The sequence below is a fragment of the Rhopilema esculentum genome, chromosome 21, assembly GCF_057945365.1.
Source record: "Rhopilema esculentum isolate cy_ngs chromosome 21, ASM5794536v1, whole genome shotgun sequence".
In the NCBI taxonomy this organism is placed as follows: Eukaryota; Metazoa; Cnidaria; class Scyphozoa; order Rhizostomeae; family Rhizostomatidae; genus Rhopilema; species Rhopilema esculentum.
In genome coordinates this window covers 9,805,596-9,820,267 of record NC_142835.1, presented here as the reverse complement: position 1 = coordinate 9,820,267, position 14,672 = coordinate 9,805,596, and the positions used below count along the sequence as shown (strand labels likewise).

The following is a 14,672-nucleotide window of genomic DNA, read 5'->3' as shown; positions in this document are numbered from 1 at the left end:
TCAAAGTGTTTGAGTTGCCTTGTAGTAATGATTTTGTGTTGACTTTTCGAAGCCTCACGGAACCTTTTTCTACACAGTATACCATGTAGTGATCACTGATACTTGTTTCATGCACATCAGAGGTTACTATATTTGACTTGTTAGTAGTGGCAATGTGATCAATTGAGGTGGTAGATTCCAAGGTCCCCCTGGTTCCTTTTTTGATCAGATGCTGAAAACATTCATAAAATTCTAGAATACGCATCGAGTGGGCTGGAAGAACTCCATTCAAGTTACTCCCATCCGCGCAATTAGGAAAGATATCACAGTTCGTATCCCCTAAGAGGATAATTTCTTTATTTTCTCTTTCTAGAACTTGCATACTCTCCTCTAGCTGACGAAAATTACCAGCACGCTCATTAGGGGGACGATATCAAGCAAAAACAGGGAAGCTCGAAATGGCTTAACTTCCACGCACAAAGACTCTAAGGGCGATTCTGGAAGGTCTACACGTATAGAACATTTATCAACAATCGAATCTTTAATATATAGTGCAACGCCACCACCATTACGATTACGATCACGTCTCCTAATGGAACAGCCGTCAATACTTACAGCAGCATCATCGATGTAAGACTACGGATATCGTCAATATGAAGCAAGGGGCTATTCACATTCAGAGACGCGATCGTCATTCTTTTCCTATGTCTGATAGCAGAAACATTATTATCATAAGCTCTGTTTGACTGAGCTGAGGGGGAAGAAACCTGCACAGAGGTCAAAAAATCATCCTCTCCATAACCTACAGAATCTGGTTGACCATTCAGTCAAAAATTTTAAGCATGCAGTAAGTTGTTCTCAAAGACACTATCTCCCACCTTATTAAGGCGGACCTTGCTAGAATTTAGATGCTTAGATGGATCATGGATCAATATTGGCGTGTTCTAAAAATGCATAGCTATTTTCTGTGCATAAATCCGCAAGTATGAAATTAACTGTTTGTCGATTTGTTTCAAATCTGTCTCCGCGAGGTAGCAAGCCAGAGATGACAACTTCGATGCCGTTCTCTTTGATCGAGTTGGCCAATTTAATGATTTCATTTGCGATCTGAAGTTTGGATTTTTGCTCGTTGTTTAGCTTCAGGGAGAGGTCGTTAGTACCAGTATGAAGGATAATTATGTTTGGTTTTTTTTCGATGGTTGACTAAGATAACCTTAAAATACATTTTAAATTATTTATTGCAGTCTTTTTGCAATGATTTAAAAGTTTTACTGTTTTTAGGCATAGTTTTGTTATGTTTCATTAATTAAATTCAATCAGATGCCCTCCCTCCTTGCCCCCTACCCCTCTCGGCGGCCCTGCATCTTAATGCAATGTAAACTATAAGACGTAATGATCTTTGTCGTCGATTATAAATTTTTATCTATTCTTGATTGTACCTGTACCACTGACCTGTCCCTGTAAGTGCCCCAATTTCAGTTTAGGGCGGGGCGCTCTTGCCTCATTTCTGATTTGACGGAACGAGGCAAAGTTTGTTTTATAGCTTCATTTTAAAAACAGCAAGGACAAGTTGTTACATTTTTCAAGGTGTCGGGAAATACAATAAATTATTGCACACTTCTACACATCGCTAAGTCCTCCCAAAGATTATCAGATGTAAAGGAATGACTATCAAAGTCATGATGCTCAAAATATCTCAGATTTCAAGGTCGAGTTCACGCCATTTATTTAGGCCCATTCATCTTCACGCGAAAAAAATTCAGGTAAAAATTGATATTTCTCATCCTTGGATGTGACAAGAAATCGCTAGTTACAAAAAGTTAAAGCCACTCTGTAAACATGTTAGAAGCATGAGTAAAAGACCGTGGAAAAATTCAAAGATGGAGGAAAAGTATTGCATTTATGAAAAAATCGGAGTTCTGTTTGATGAGCTGACAGACGTACTTAGTGACAATTTTCGTTTCTTTCGTTCAAGAAAAAAGCCTATTGATGTACAATATGCTGAGACATTTGAAAGAATTATGAATGTCACAGAGCCAATGAAAGTAGCCTTGAGTGAACTTTCCAAAGTCTGTACACATTTTGATATTGATGAGGAAACGAAAGGCAATGGTTTCAGGAGTTTAATAGTCATCACAGAAAAGTGCTTGTTCAAAATCCTAGAACTTGGAATTTATATTCAGAAAAGCAGAGACCGTTTCTTTTTTCGTTCTTATCATAACTATATGGAAATTGAGTCATATTCTCAAGTTGTTTCCCGGCTTTTTACAGTGATTCAAGTAGCTCTGAGTCTTGGAACCATTCTAGACCAAGATTCATTGTTTGCTGATGAAGAGAGGTATCCAGATGAAGTTGATGGTCTAATGAGTGATTTTGAAACAATCAGTCGAGAATGCTTTTATGGCAGAAGTTTTGGCTTTCAGGTATTTCATTTAAGGTTACGGTAAATGTTTTTGACACAATATTTGATTTTCTCCCCCTTAAAGCCAAATTATTAACAGAATAGGATTACACTATACATCATTCAGTGCACAAGAATATAGTGATTCCAACCATGTCAAAGTAATTGGCAATTATTGTAAGACGATATTTTTCAGTCAAATTTATTTCTTGCAAAAATGTACCCCCATAAGTTATTTTGTATCCTTGTGTTTGAGATAACAAAATCCAACTCATATCATCATTATCATAATCATCATCATCATCATCATCACCATCATCATCATCATCACCATGCAGGCATGTGTTGGACTGTCATTTGATGCTCTTTTTCCATCCCACTTGGTTATGTGCCAGAAACAAGAAGTGCAAATAATATCTACCAAATAATATCTTTGATTTTTCAAATTCCCCCCCCCCCCCTTTAAACTACACCCTATCAAAAATTTGCAATTAATTCTTCTACACTCCCACAGTTGTATTTTGCTATAAGACAGATCAGAGCAAATGCAAAAATTTGCTTGTAAGGGTAAACCCAACATCTGTTCTGGCCCTGTGCAGGTTTTTTAGCCATTCGATTTATTCTTTGGGTACAAAAAAGCTTTTTCATACCTGTATGTAGAGGAATGGTGAGTCATGAGAAAACAGGATTTTACTGGTCACGCTTGCAAGGTACACTCGTAAATCATCAGGTCAAGACATTTGAAGTTTTAAGATCAATAAGCATGTTTAAATAGACACAGCCATGCATGTGATGTCCCATACAATTGTACCCAGTTCCAATAAATGAGGCATAAGACTACAACCGCAAAGCAACCATGATAATCTTAACAACAGGTCAGGCAATCTCAAACCTCAGCTAAAAACTTTGAAAAAGAAATCAGGGAAACCTTCGTTTTCATGAGATTGTTTACTTTATTAAAAATGGTATCATTTTGTATCATTTTGTTCAACTGATGTGAAGTAATTGAAAAATGGATGTTTCCATCCAGAAAACATTTATGGTAATGTCAATACTTATAAAATAAGTATTATCCAGGCTACACCGCTGCAATGTATTGCCCACACACACAAATTTCCCATCTATTTGTTTTTGCCTATTGGTTGTACAAAGCCCCAAGATTGATAGCAATTACACCAGTGCGTTTCTATGTAAAAATTCCTTCAAAACCACTGTATCAATATCAATCAGGTCAGTAAGATGGCTAATGTATCAAGCTACACAATGCACACATTTTTTAATTTTTGTGAAAAAATTTCTTGAATATCCTGTAGGTAATTCAGCCTCTGTTTGTTTGAACGTTGTGTATAATTTGATCAAGCACTCCCAAACAGCATTGAAAACATGGTCAAATTTTGCAGTTGTCTCCACCTAGAATTTTATGATTCAACCCTCCAACTTATTATTCACAATTTTAACTAATGTTGATGTATATGTTACATAGTTTTTGTAATCTTCACAGTTTAGTCCTGCACTGCAGCAAAGTTTGAATGTTGTTGCTGTTGCTCTTGCTGCATACGGTGATGGTTTCAAACGTCATAATGGAGAAACTGCACGAGCTCTTTCATCAGTACTTCATAGTGGAAAGTATGTTGTGGATCCTGAATTACGTGCAAAAAGAATTGTTGAGCTTACACAGCATGTAAGCATGCCGTTTTGCAAGTCTTTCTGGTCATTGACTGAAAATCATGGTATTCAGGTAACCTTATTATAGTAGATTGTAATTATAGATTTCATTTATATCATCTTACATCTTAGTCTTGTAGATAAAGCGACTTAAGACCCATTGTTTCAAGAAATTGATTGTGACAATCCTGAAGGCTGTATTTTTGAGAAAGTACAATTTGGACACAATTCATCAGACCTAATAAACTTTGAAAATTCTCGTTTAAGCTGCTGTGAGTTAGCTCTTTTTTATTTCAGCATGTGCCAATGTTGATATGTCCAAGTCTGTCAATAAACAAGGAACTGAAGATCAAAGTTGAACCGTTGGTTGTTGATACCTTGAATGGGAAAAAAGTTATCAACCCACCGTTTCAAAGCAAAGGACAAAAAATAATACACGCAAGGCTATTATCATATTCACTGAGGGAGGGACAGGTATGTAAATATGTATACTCTACTACTGTGAAAGACATGAAATTTTGTACCACAAAGGTGAGGTTGTGGGGTCTTGCATGATCATTATAGCGCGTACAATTCTAGAATACGATATATATAGGATGCTGGTTTTAGGCTAAATGCTAATTTTGAAAAAAACACAAGGTATATATTGGTACAAAAGTATGATTTAGAGTTTAGGCAAATCAGCATATGTCAAATTTTTTACTAGAAGTCGTCTCGTGCCATTTTATGAGGTCTGTTGAACGAAAACTTGCAAAAAAGATTACAAAATGGAATGTGGTATCAAGTCCTTCACAATATGGCGCTGCCACTTAAAAACCAAAGTTGAACCATCACAAAGATTATTTTGTTTCATTACTGAAAGCAACGAGGCCCTTAAAAAGAAGAAAATACATTCACTCTGATATAGAAAAAATAAATGTTGATATGTAGCTGAAAATCTATTTTGGTGTTTGATTTGGCGTTTTTTTAAGACGATTGTTTCAAATTGTTAGTTAATTTTGAGTTCGTTTGCCAGATTTGGTATTTTTTCATCTTAAATTTAGTATTGATAAAGTTTTATACCTGAATGCAGTGAAAACGAGTTCAAGACATGCAGGCTGATTTTCTTTGGTAAGAACTATCTGATATTCTTAACTATTTTTCTATTTGCTTCCAAGGGAAAACAAGGGAGCAGCGAGAACATGTCAGAATCGAATGGAAGAAAAATGCATGGCCTGTCTCAGAACTTGCTTCTCCACTGTCATGGTGGAGGATTTGTAGCACAGTCATCAAAGTCTCACGAGGTTAGTCTTATTTATCTTATTTTTGAATATGGAAATTTTCAATAAGATGCTACCTCCAAATTCACCCAAATACGTACTTGCAGTAACACTTCTTTTTGCTGTAGATGTTAAATCTATCGTTTTTTGTAAATTTATTAGCTTCAGACCGGCACGTCCTGGTAAAACTCATTGTAGCCTTTAGGCCCTTCAGTACCTTGGCTGCTCGCTGTCTGACAGGTTACCAAAAGAAAGGTATTGAAGCTACCTCGAAAAAAATAAAGCCATACAGTGTCGACATTTTAGCTCTCGCCTGTGTACATATTACCCTCTAGGTAGATGAAAACTCTAATCTCTGTTCGCTAGTATGTTATGCCACAGGGCGCCAAGTTTTGTCCAATTTTATTCTTAAGTTTTTCTAATGAATCTGAAGGGAATCGCTTCGCTACAGTCATTTCATTAAATTTGTGTCGATGTGCACAACCTGTTAGGTGAGGAAGAAGCCATACTAGGAGTTCCACCTTCAAAAGCTTTTATTGCTGTCCATGGAAACTTGGAAAGAAAAATTGCCCTAGCCTCCTACAGTACACATCTGTTAAGTTTTGTACGTTCAAAAATTAGAGAGGGAACTACTTTGTTTAATCTTGTTAGCTCTTGCTTTTTAATTCCACGAGTTATTCAATATATTTACTGAGAATGGGAAAAGCATGGAGGCCATGAATGTCAGCATGATAAAATTGGAAACGTTCTTGATTTCTACGTAAGGTTCAGATAAACACAATACCAGCTTTTCCTAAACATGTGATTATAAACTGTGCCAAAGATGCGATTCTTTGTACAGGTATTTTTTATTTGGGATGATTTTTTTGTATTCAAGCAAACAGATGTATTCTGCAACATAATCATTGATTTCAACGCTTTTTGTAATAGCAATGTTTTTATGTTTCCTTACCTTTTGCACTTTGCAGTATCTATCACGTAACGTGCTAACAACGTAATTGTCCATTTTCAATCTAGATTTACCTACGAAATTGGGCAAAAGAGCTTCAGTGTCCTATCTTATCAATAGATTACTCGTTGTCTCCCGATGCAACGTACCCGGAAGCTCTTAACGAGTGTTTCTACGTGTATAACTGGGCCATTCTCAATTGCAAGTCGTTAGGATGGACAGCTGAACGTATTTGTTTTGCGGGGGACTCTGCAGGTAAACACAAATGTCCTTGAGCGGATTAAAATTCTTGTGTTTGAATATTTGATGAGTAGATTCATATACGATTGCATATTGCTGTTATTAACTTCCTTGTCTTCCTTTGGGATCACCCCATGGTCCTGAAATCCTCTAAACGGCACATTTGATTCAAATCGAGGTCTTTAATTCACACTGAACAGGGAATAAGGACAGTTTCTAATTTTCTCTTACTATTACGTTTCTTGTAGTTACAAATAAGTTTGTGATAAAAACTGTTCCTTATTTCCAGAATTTGATAGGAACTTATAAATTTCTACGGTTTTTAATTTGACAGATTTTTTGATCAAAAATCTTCAAAATTACCTGATTTCTATGTGTAAAAGAATAAATTCTAAAATTCAATGTAAATCGCATTTTCAGGAGGTAATCTTATGGTTGCTTTGGCATTGAAACTAATCGAAGAAGGTATGAATTTACCTAATGGTCTCGTTATCGCATACCCTCCCTTGCGTGTTCAGTATGCTCCTTCGCCATCGAGGATGCTTGCATTAATGGATCCGCTGCTCCCACCAGGAATATTGAAAGTATGTCTTCGTGCTTACGCTGGAAATGTTGATGACGAAGTCGAGGAGACTGGTAGTACAACTTCTCTGCGAACAGCTAGGTTTGATGATGCGTACAATCCATTTGATCTTGATTTTGGGGAAGCAGCGCTTATGGCAAAACATAGACACTGGAGTGACGTTGTCGGACGTAGGTCGCTGTCGGATTCCAATCTTGCGTCAAGTGACCACTACTGCGTTTCGCGACCTCTGGTTGGTTGCTTGAGGTGTCGGAAGACAAGCACTGAAGTGCCAAGAGCTAATTCGAGACGAGGTAGTGAAAGTGATAGCGAAGTGGATGGGATACAGATGCATCCAATCGAGGCAAATGTTACAGGGGATACTCAGCGTAGGACCAAAAATGTCCCCGTCAAAAGAAAACGAATTCTGCCAACATCTGTAAACGAATTCCCTGAAACTGATGAGTTAAATCTAAACGAAGAGAGTGAATCTAAGTCTGAAATTTTTGAGCCTAAAGCTTCTGAGAATCTTAAACTTGAACATAAAGAAAATGAATCCAACGCGCTGTCGGGAGAAGATAAACACCATAAGGAAGATCATACTACCAATGACACTAATGACGTTGACATTTTGATTCGTCGTGAACGTCGATCAAAGACAATACCAAACCATAGGCGATCTCTCAGTGACAGTATAACGGAGTCATTCCAAAGGCTTAGGGCTAATTCCGTAGATTTCCATATTGATGATCCGTCAATTAGACAGACAGAAGTGACTGCAGAGAGTATTGTACGTACTCAGGCATGTCTTGAGACAGAATCTCAAGCACAGAAAAATGCGGACCTAGGTTTAACTGATTGCCCTAGAGTAGATAACAGTTCAAAATCTGATCAGAAAAGTAACAATGACACTGTATCTGACACTCGGCTTAGGGCGCTCTACATTAAGGAAACAAGTGAGTGTGTAATTGTCAGTAGGGAAAATCTGGAAAAAGATCCCGGTGGTTCATTTGCAAGTGGCAGCAGCATTGAAGTAGAAAAGTTTTACGAGAGAAAAAGTTCAAGCGATTCTATATCAAGCTCAATGAAGAAAAGATGCAAGGATCCTTTAATGTCTCCATTGCTTGCTTCAGACGAAGCTTTGAAGTTGCTGCCAAAAATGATCATTGTGGTAAGGGTGTGCCTGGTTCTATATCTAAAAACTCTCAAAATTCGTTTAATGGAAAGATTTAGAGCCATATTACCTCACAGCAGCTAAACACATTAGGAATTTCTAGGTTAACTCTTTTTAGATTAATACCAGTTGCTTTTGATGTTTGTCATTTCATTATGCTTGTTCAGCCTCTTTTTAGGCGTATGTTTTTTACCAAGTTGACTTTGATCAGGATAGCCTAAAATATTGGATCGCTGCTGCGTTCTCGTTCTTCCTGAACTTAAAGAAAATTTATCATGACTCTTGGTCGAAGCAGCACTATCATAAAGAAAGCGTGGAGCTTTAATAGTTTTCATATTTATGAAGCGTCCTGTTTTGAAAAGCCATTTTTCTGTTTGTGATTTGATTTTCTTGATAGTCTCGTGTGTGTAGTTCATTTAAAATACTTGGTTTTTTCAACACAGGCCTGCTCCCTGGACCCCCTTCTTGACGACTCTATAGACTTCGTTCGCCGTCTTAAAAAGCTGCAGAAAGATCCTGAACTTTTCATTGTCGATGATTTACCACATGGATTTTTAAACTTAAATTTTGCCTGCAATGAGGCCAAAGAAGCCAGTGATCTCATCGCTGCATGCATCAAAAAGGTCCTTACTGTTGGATTGAGACACGTGAACTCTTTGCCTTTAAGCCCGGAAGCTGCACAAGAGGAAGCTGATAAGTAACATATCTTCTTCTTGAGTTCAAATGTAGACTTGTTAAAAATGTGTTTTATGTATAAGCGAGCTCTGTATTCACTTGCTTCGATATTCAGTTCTGTTCCCCCTAACGTTAAAAATGTCCTCGTAATGTAATGTAAATTTGATTCATCTATTTTACTTTTTCAAAACAATACCAATTTTTCTCTAAGCTTTCCCAGCATAAACAGTCCCTATTATCGTCGCATGAATCTTTGATTTTACTAATTCATTATCAAAATCAGGGCTTGATTAGTATTTTTTTTTTAAATTTACGACACATAAATACAAAAAGTTAAAGAAAGCTAGTTAGAGATATTTAGAAATACTTTCCTGAGACAGCTGGTTTACTCTTCTCTTACCCCCCTTTCTAGTTCCCTTTGTTGGCATTCTTTGCAAAGACTGGATGTGTTACCCTCCTATTATCCCCCATGGTCGCCACGCCCTTTTTTGGTTGTATTTTTGAAGGGCCTTAGGCTTGTACGTAACACCCAGTTTTCTCACAGCTACTCTCAATGACTCTTAATATTTGTCTTAGCTTATGTGCGCTGTTGACCAGACGGTTTTACCATAAATTTGTATGTTCGAATAATAATTTGATAGTTTTCAATAATTATTAAGATTTTACTTCGTCACTATCAGTGGCATCGTGGCAGGGGGGGGGGCAAGAAGGTCACCCCCCCCCCCATTTTGAAATGGTTCCAAGAATTCAGGTGAAAATTTTTGAACCAATAGCACAACACCGAGAAGTTTCTCACAAGTTTATGCTTATTTTCTCGTAACTTTATGCTAAAGTAACCCTTTGCTGTCTCTGCCCTCCATCCTAGTGTTCACCACGATGCCACTTCCCAATGTTCGCAAGATTTGAAGCACAACATCAATGAAAAGATATATTTTTGGAACCAAATCTAGTTGTTTGCTTTTTCCTGTGCACTAGCTTTTCTTTTTGCTTCATGTTGTTTCATTGGTCAAATATTGTGTTACCAGGAATTTTGAATGAATTTTCAAATGTCTCAATATTTGATCGAGGGCCTCTGGTTGTGCCCAAGACCATAAAAGAAAATCAACTTTGCTATACAATTATTGATTTCAGTCAAACGAATTTTTTAAAAGCATTAATCTACTCAGTTAATTTTCGTTTACTTCCATTTTATGGAGATTTTGTCATTTCTAGGGTTAAGCAGGAATTACCTGTTTATACCTGTTTCACAAACTGTTTTCTCAAACAGCCTAGCATTCTTCAAATATCTGACACATTGGCAAAAATACCAAATTTCATATGGATACGACGCATAAACTGACTCCTTGTCACAGCAATAATATCTTCTATAAACCAAATCTTCCAACAAGGTCTTTTTTCAGATAAGATATACACTAAAAGAAAAGCATTACTTTATAGAACAGAAACGAAGCGTTATTAATTGGCATCACTTTCCAACAGTAATACTGATATCAAAGCCTTAAATGGTTTAAACCTGCTTGGGTCAAGTCTTCATTCTTACAAAGAGGAGAAAATTGACCTACTGTTTTAAATAATGGAAGGGGAAGGAGGGCTGGATAGGGTAATTCTCTAGCATGTTCAAAAATGTCTTTACTGGTACGATACAAACATTATGATGAAGCTAGCATTATCCTGTATGGCGTAATGCCCATTTCGAAGGTGCCTGTTGCCCAAGAGCCGCATCCTTTTTGCGAGGCCTGGCCTTTAACAAGGCAAAGATACGATAGTCAGTCTGTGAGATACCTTTCTTGGCAGTTGAACATCTGAAAACTCCTCCATTTCTGTCCAGCGAGAGCTTCTTCTACGAACTCTTCCCTTTCCTAGTATTTTTTTGGCGTGTGCTGTAAATTCTCTGTTTAAAGCTATGAATATGATCACATTGAAAGTAGAAAGACTGAAGTTTATGTTGTACGTCCAAAGCAGTGCGTACATCAGTCTATGAGGCACAGGTTTTCCCAGCCAGAGCATTAACGATCTTGTCGAAGTTAACACAAGGAATGGCGTGTAACAAGCCCCTAAAGACATCAATATATACATCATGGCTCTTGAAAATTCAAGGGACCTAGCTCTTCGCTCTTTTGATGTAGATGGCGATCCTGGAATTGCTTCGACGCTGACGCAAGAGTTTCGGGTACGAGTTTTTATGGACTTGTAGGCCCCGCAGTAAAGGATTATTGATGTTGATATCATTAAAATATAACCACAAACAATTGCTGGTTGAAGCACTCCAAAGTAGCTTCGCATGGATGCAAACATCAAGGAGATCGAGGTAGATAGCTGCAAGACGAGGTTAGCACCAATCAGAATCCAGGCCCTTGAATACGTCATAATTTGGTTGTATTTGTTGAGGTACTTCATGTGTATGTATCTATCAGCTGAAATAATTAGAATCATGCCTCCCGAGAAAGGTGCCCCAAAGTAAAAAATTGTTTTTACGGCCAGTTCCATCCTGACAAGGGTTTCAGAGTCGTACTGAGAAATGCCACAGCGTAAAAAAATGTAAACAAACTGGAATATGCCAACAGTTATGTCAGATGTGCACAGCACTTTGATGAACATGTAGGAGGTTGACCCTCCTTTCTTCAGTTTCTTTATTGCAGCTAGTAGTGACGAATTTAATATGATGTTTGAAATAGCCACTAAAATGTGACAAGTCAGAAAAGGAACGAGTTCAGCATTTGACATGCCACGGTCAAACAGTGGTGTAGACATATGGCGATTCACCCTCAAGAGACCTTGTGAGCTGCAACAATGAATGATAAATTTTGATTTGCAAGGCATTATTAAAACTTCACAATATTTCATTTTTTGGAGCTCAAGACAGATTAAGACTTAGAATAAATTTTGCGATCATTGCTGGTCTACGAATTTTAGCAGCAAGGGAAGGTAGCATTCAACAGGTGATTAAATTCAAAACTGCACTTTGTGCAAAAATTTTTAATGTGATTGGGATACCTTAAACAGTTTTAAAGTAAATTGGTAATATATATACTTAAAATTAAAGGATATGTTATAGCAAAGGCCAATAAAAAGTTAAATTATTTTTGCATACTCTTAAGGGAAAACAGTAAAGCTTACGTGAGGATCTTTGTGCTGGTTGTTAAAAAGTCAGAATTGCCGCGCACGGATTCCGGTCCCTTGCTTTACTATTTCTAAGCTTAGTGCAATTTAATTGCTTCTCCTTAGATATTAGAACCTTTGATTTCACCAGTTCGCCATAGCCTTTCTTCCAGTTGATAAAAACTGGTTTCAAAAATGGATTTTGAATAAACTTTTTAAATCGCTTTGTTTTCTACATTTCTAGATTATCTCATCAATTCTGCTAGAGTCCATACTAACATCCCTGATATAAAACCTTTAGAGCATCCCAACTGGCATTAGAACACTGACTACGTAGATCTCCGGGTCAATAAATTCATAAATGCTAATCCTAACTCGATGTACCTGGCAGTCAATATTCATGAACCGTTAATTAAACTATAAAGATGGAAAAATCAAACCTTCAAATATAGGAATAGCGTCTTTTCCAAGAATAAGGGGGAATGACGTCGCATAATGGTTCGGTTTTAAGATTTCTCTATCTAAAAGTTCACCCAATTTTGAGTTGAAAGAGCTCATTCAATAGACTGTCCAACCCAAAGATCTTCCAACTGTAAGAAGACATTTCATAGAGTTTTTACTGGTTGTCACGAGTGTAAATACCCAGGGAAGACAGATGACGAGAGCCAGACCCCATTCCAATGTATTATCAAAATTTTAGTCCATTTGTCAATCCAAAAAAATATGATTGGCCAAGATACTAAATTGATATCCTATAGCACGATCTGTTTCCACCAAAAAATATGAAGTTATTTCAATCTTGCACAAATCTTTCAGAATGGAGACATGGCACATCGAGAGCCTACAATTTTTTTGTCCCCATTTCTGTTATAGGTAGCAGTAAAAAAATATCAATTACACGGCTTGGATTTTTGTATTCACAATAGGGGCCAGAAAATTTTCTGACAAAAAAGTCTTTATCAGCACTGTGTTCCCGATAAAAGACATAGGAGCATTCACTGCGACGATTTTCGCAAAACCAAAAAAGGCGACTTATTTTTAAAAGGTCTTCTTCCTGAAGCAAGTGCAAAAAAGTAAAAATTTTCAAAAATTATTTCAATGTAGGCTGGATTCTCTCTAAAGCCACACAATCTATTGCGAGAAAAATGATTTTAAGAGAGTTTTTGCGACAGTATTAACTAAAAATATACGCTTAGTAATATAAAACAAGTAGATTTTCGAAAAAATCCTACTGGAAGATTTTAAAATAAATGCAGTTGATTACCTCGAATTATTAGACATTGCTCGAGATTTGAACCAATGATTTTAGTCTTCGTACAAGGTTTACAGCATAAGATTGCAGGCCAGAATTCGCTCGTGCGTGGAGGCAGAATCCTTATTAGAAGTATTTTCATAAAATATTGACTGATAACATAATCATTTGAGGTATTTAGCGATTATGCTTAATTAGAACTCGACTATGTCAAACAAGAACGTTTTTCTGATTCAACGTTGTGCAAACATTTACCGTTAAAACGGCATTTCATCTTCGTCAGAGCCCCGTGGCATTGATCAGAAAGAACATTTAACAAACAGAGGGAGATTAAATGATGCTAAAGGCAACTGATAGCAATGCCAACGTATTTGAATTTTAGTTATTGCTTCTTGTAAAAAGTCATTCAAATGACTTGAGCTCTGAAAACAGAAGCTTGCATCAAATTAAAATTTTACCAAGACGTTGCTTTTTTGTTTAAATGTTATCTCAAATAATTAGGTATATTTTTACGAGTGGGTCAGTTTTTACACTCTTATGCAACAAAAAATTCAATCCTACGCGACTCACGCGCCACGCTGTTGGAACAGAAAGACATCTCTTGATTGTAAAATACAAAAAGACATCGCCTCTAAACACAGGAGAAATCTCAATTTTTGACACAATTCATAAGGCTTTGAGACAGTTGTTATATTAAGTCTCAGAGCGAATATTTTGTAGCGTTCCTTTCTTTCAATATTAAAAGTTGGTACAATGTTTAGCTACACTAAAGCTTATGAAAGCCATTTAATTCGAAATACCTTCAAACAATATAAATCAGCAATAACCAGTGTTGCATATGTATTCTTTGCAAGCACAATTTAAACCTTTAAAACTCTCAAATATTTTTATTGAATGTTTGTTTAGTCGGAGTATTTTATTTCGTTGGGGATTGAGTTCCGTTTTTGGTTGCATCCAAATGATACTGTATTAAATCAATTTATTATGTTATGAGGTCCCCTTGGTTTAAGTTGAGATGCTCTTATGTTATAAGAGCATTCATTTATGGAAAATATTTCATCCATAAAATTTGGGTTTAAACCTTTAAATGTTTTCATATTGCTTTTGTAAGGTATTGTAATTTCTTTTACAAGAGTTGTTGTTTTATTTTTTCTTTAAAGTTGATTCATAATCATCAAGAGCTATTCTCATTGCTCTTTCATGGGTCCGAATCCTGGCTATTTCTTGTTCTTACTACAAAACATCCAAATGATAGGATAGTGGTTGAAATATGATAAAACGAACGTTTTCAGCAAAAGTATTCGTTTACATTCATCCATATACGAAGCAACCCTGGCTAGAGCATTTAACTTTTTTCCAGCTTCTTTAAGAAAGTTTTAGCTATGTTCTTCTATCCAAGTTAGAGGTCAACTTGCCA

General features: G+C 36.6%; 2 protein-coding genes across 2 annotated transcripts; one reads left to right on the top strand and one right to left on the bottom strand.

The window, feature by feature from the left end:
• Nucleotides 1–1,478: 1,478 nt before the first annotated feature.
• Nucleotides 1,479–9,123, top strand: LOC135684151 (hormone-sensitive lipase). The gene is made up of 7 exons (XM_065199570.2): nt 1,479–2,402; nt 3,882–4,118; nt 4,343–4,519; nt 5,203–5,328; nt 6,322–6,508; nt 6,914–8,226; nt 8,673–9,123. Exons 1-7 carry the CDS (start codon nt 1,830–1,832, stop codon nt 8,928–8,930), a joined length of 2,871 nt encoding a protein of 956 aa, XP_065055642.2. The 5' UTR covers nt 1,479–1,829; the 3' UTR covers nt 8,931–9,123.
• LOC135684155 (uncharacterized) lies at nt 3,879–14,658 on the bottom strand. Its single transcript, XM_065199578.2, has 2 exons — nt 13,268–14,658; nt 3,879–11,686 (listed from the first exon to the last, which is right to left on the bottom strand). The coding sequence occupies exons 1-2, from the start codon at nt 13,282–13,284 to the stop codon at nt 10,648–10,650; spliced, it is 1,056 nt and encodes a 351-aa protein (XP_065055650.1). The 5' UTR covers nt 13,285–14,658; the 3' UTR covers nt 3,879–10,647.
• Between the last annotated feature and the right edge of the window lie 14 nt (nt 14,659–14,672).

Coding starts and splice junctions, on each gene's coding strand:
- LOC135684151 (XM_065199570.2), top strand. CDS start 1,830: ATGAGTAAAAGACCGTGGAAAAATTCAAAGATGGAGGAAAAGTATTGC. Junction 4,119..4,342: donor CTGAAAATCATGGTATTCAG/GTAACCTTATTA, acceptor TTTTTATTTCAG/CATGTGCCAATGTTGATATG. Junction 4,520..5,202: donor ATTCACTGAGGGAGGGACAG/GTATGTAAATAT, acceptor TTTGCTTCCAAG/GGAAAACAAGGGAGCAGCGA.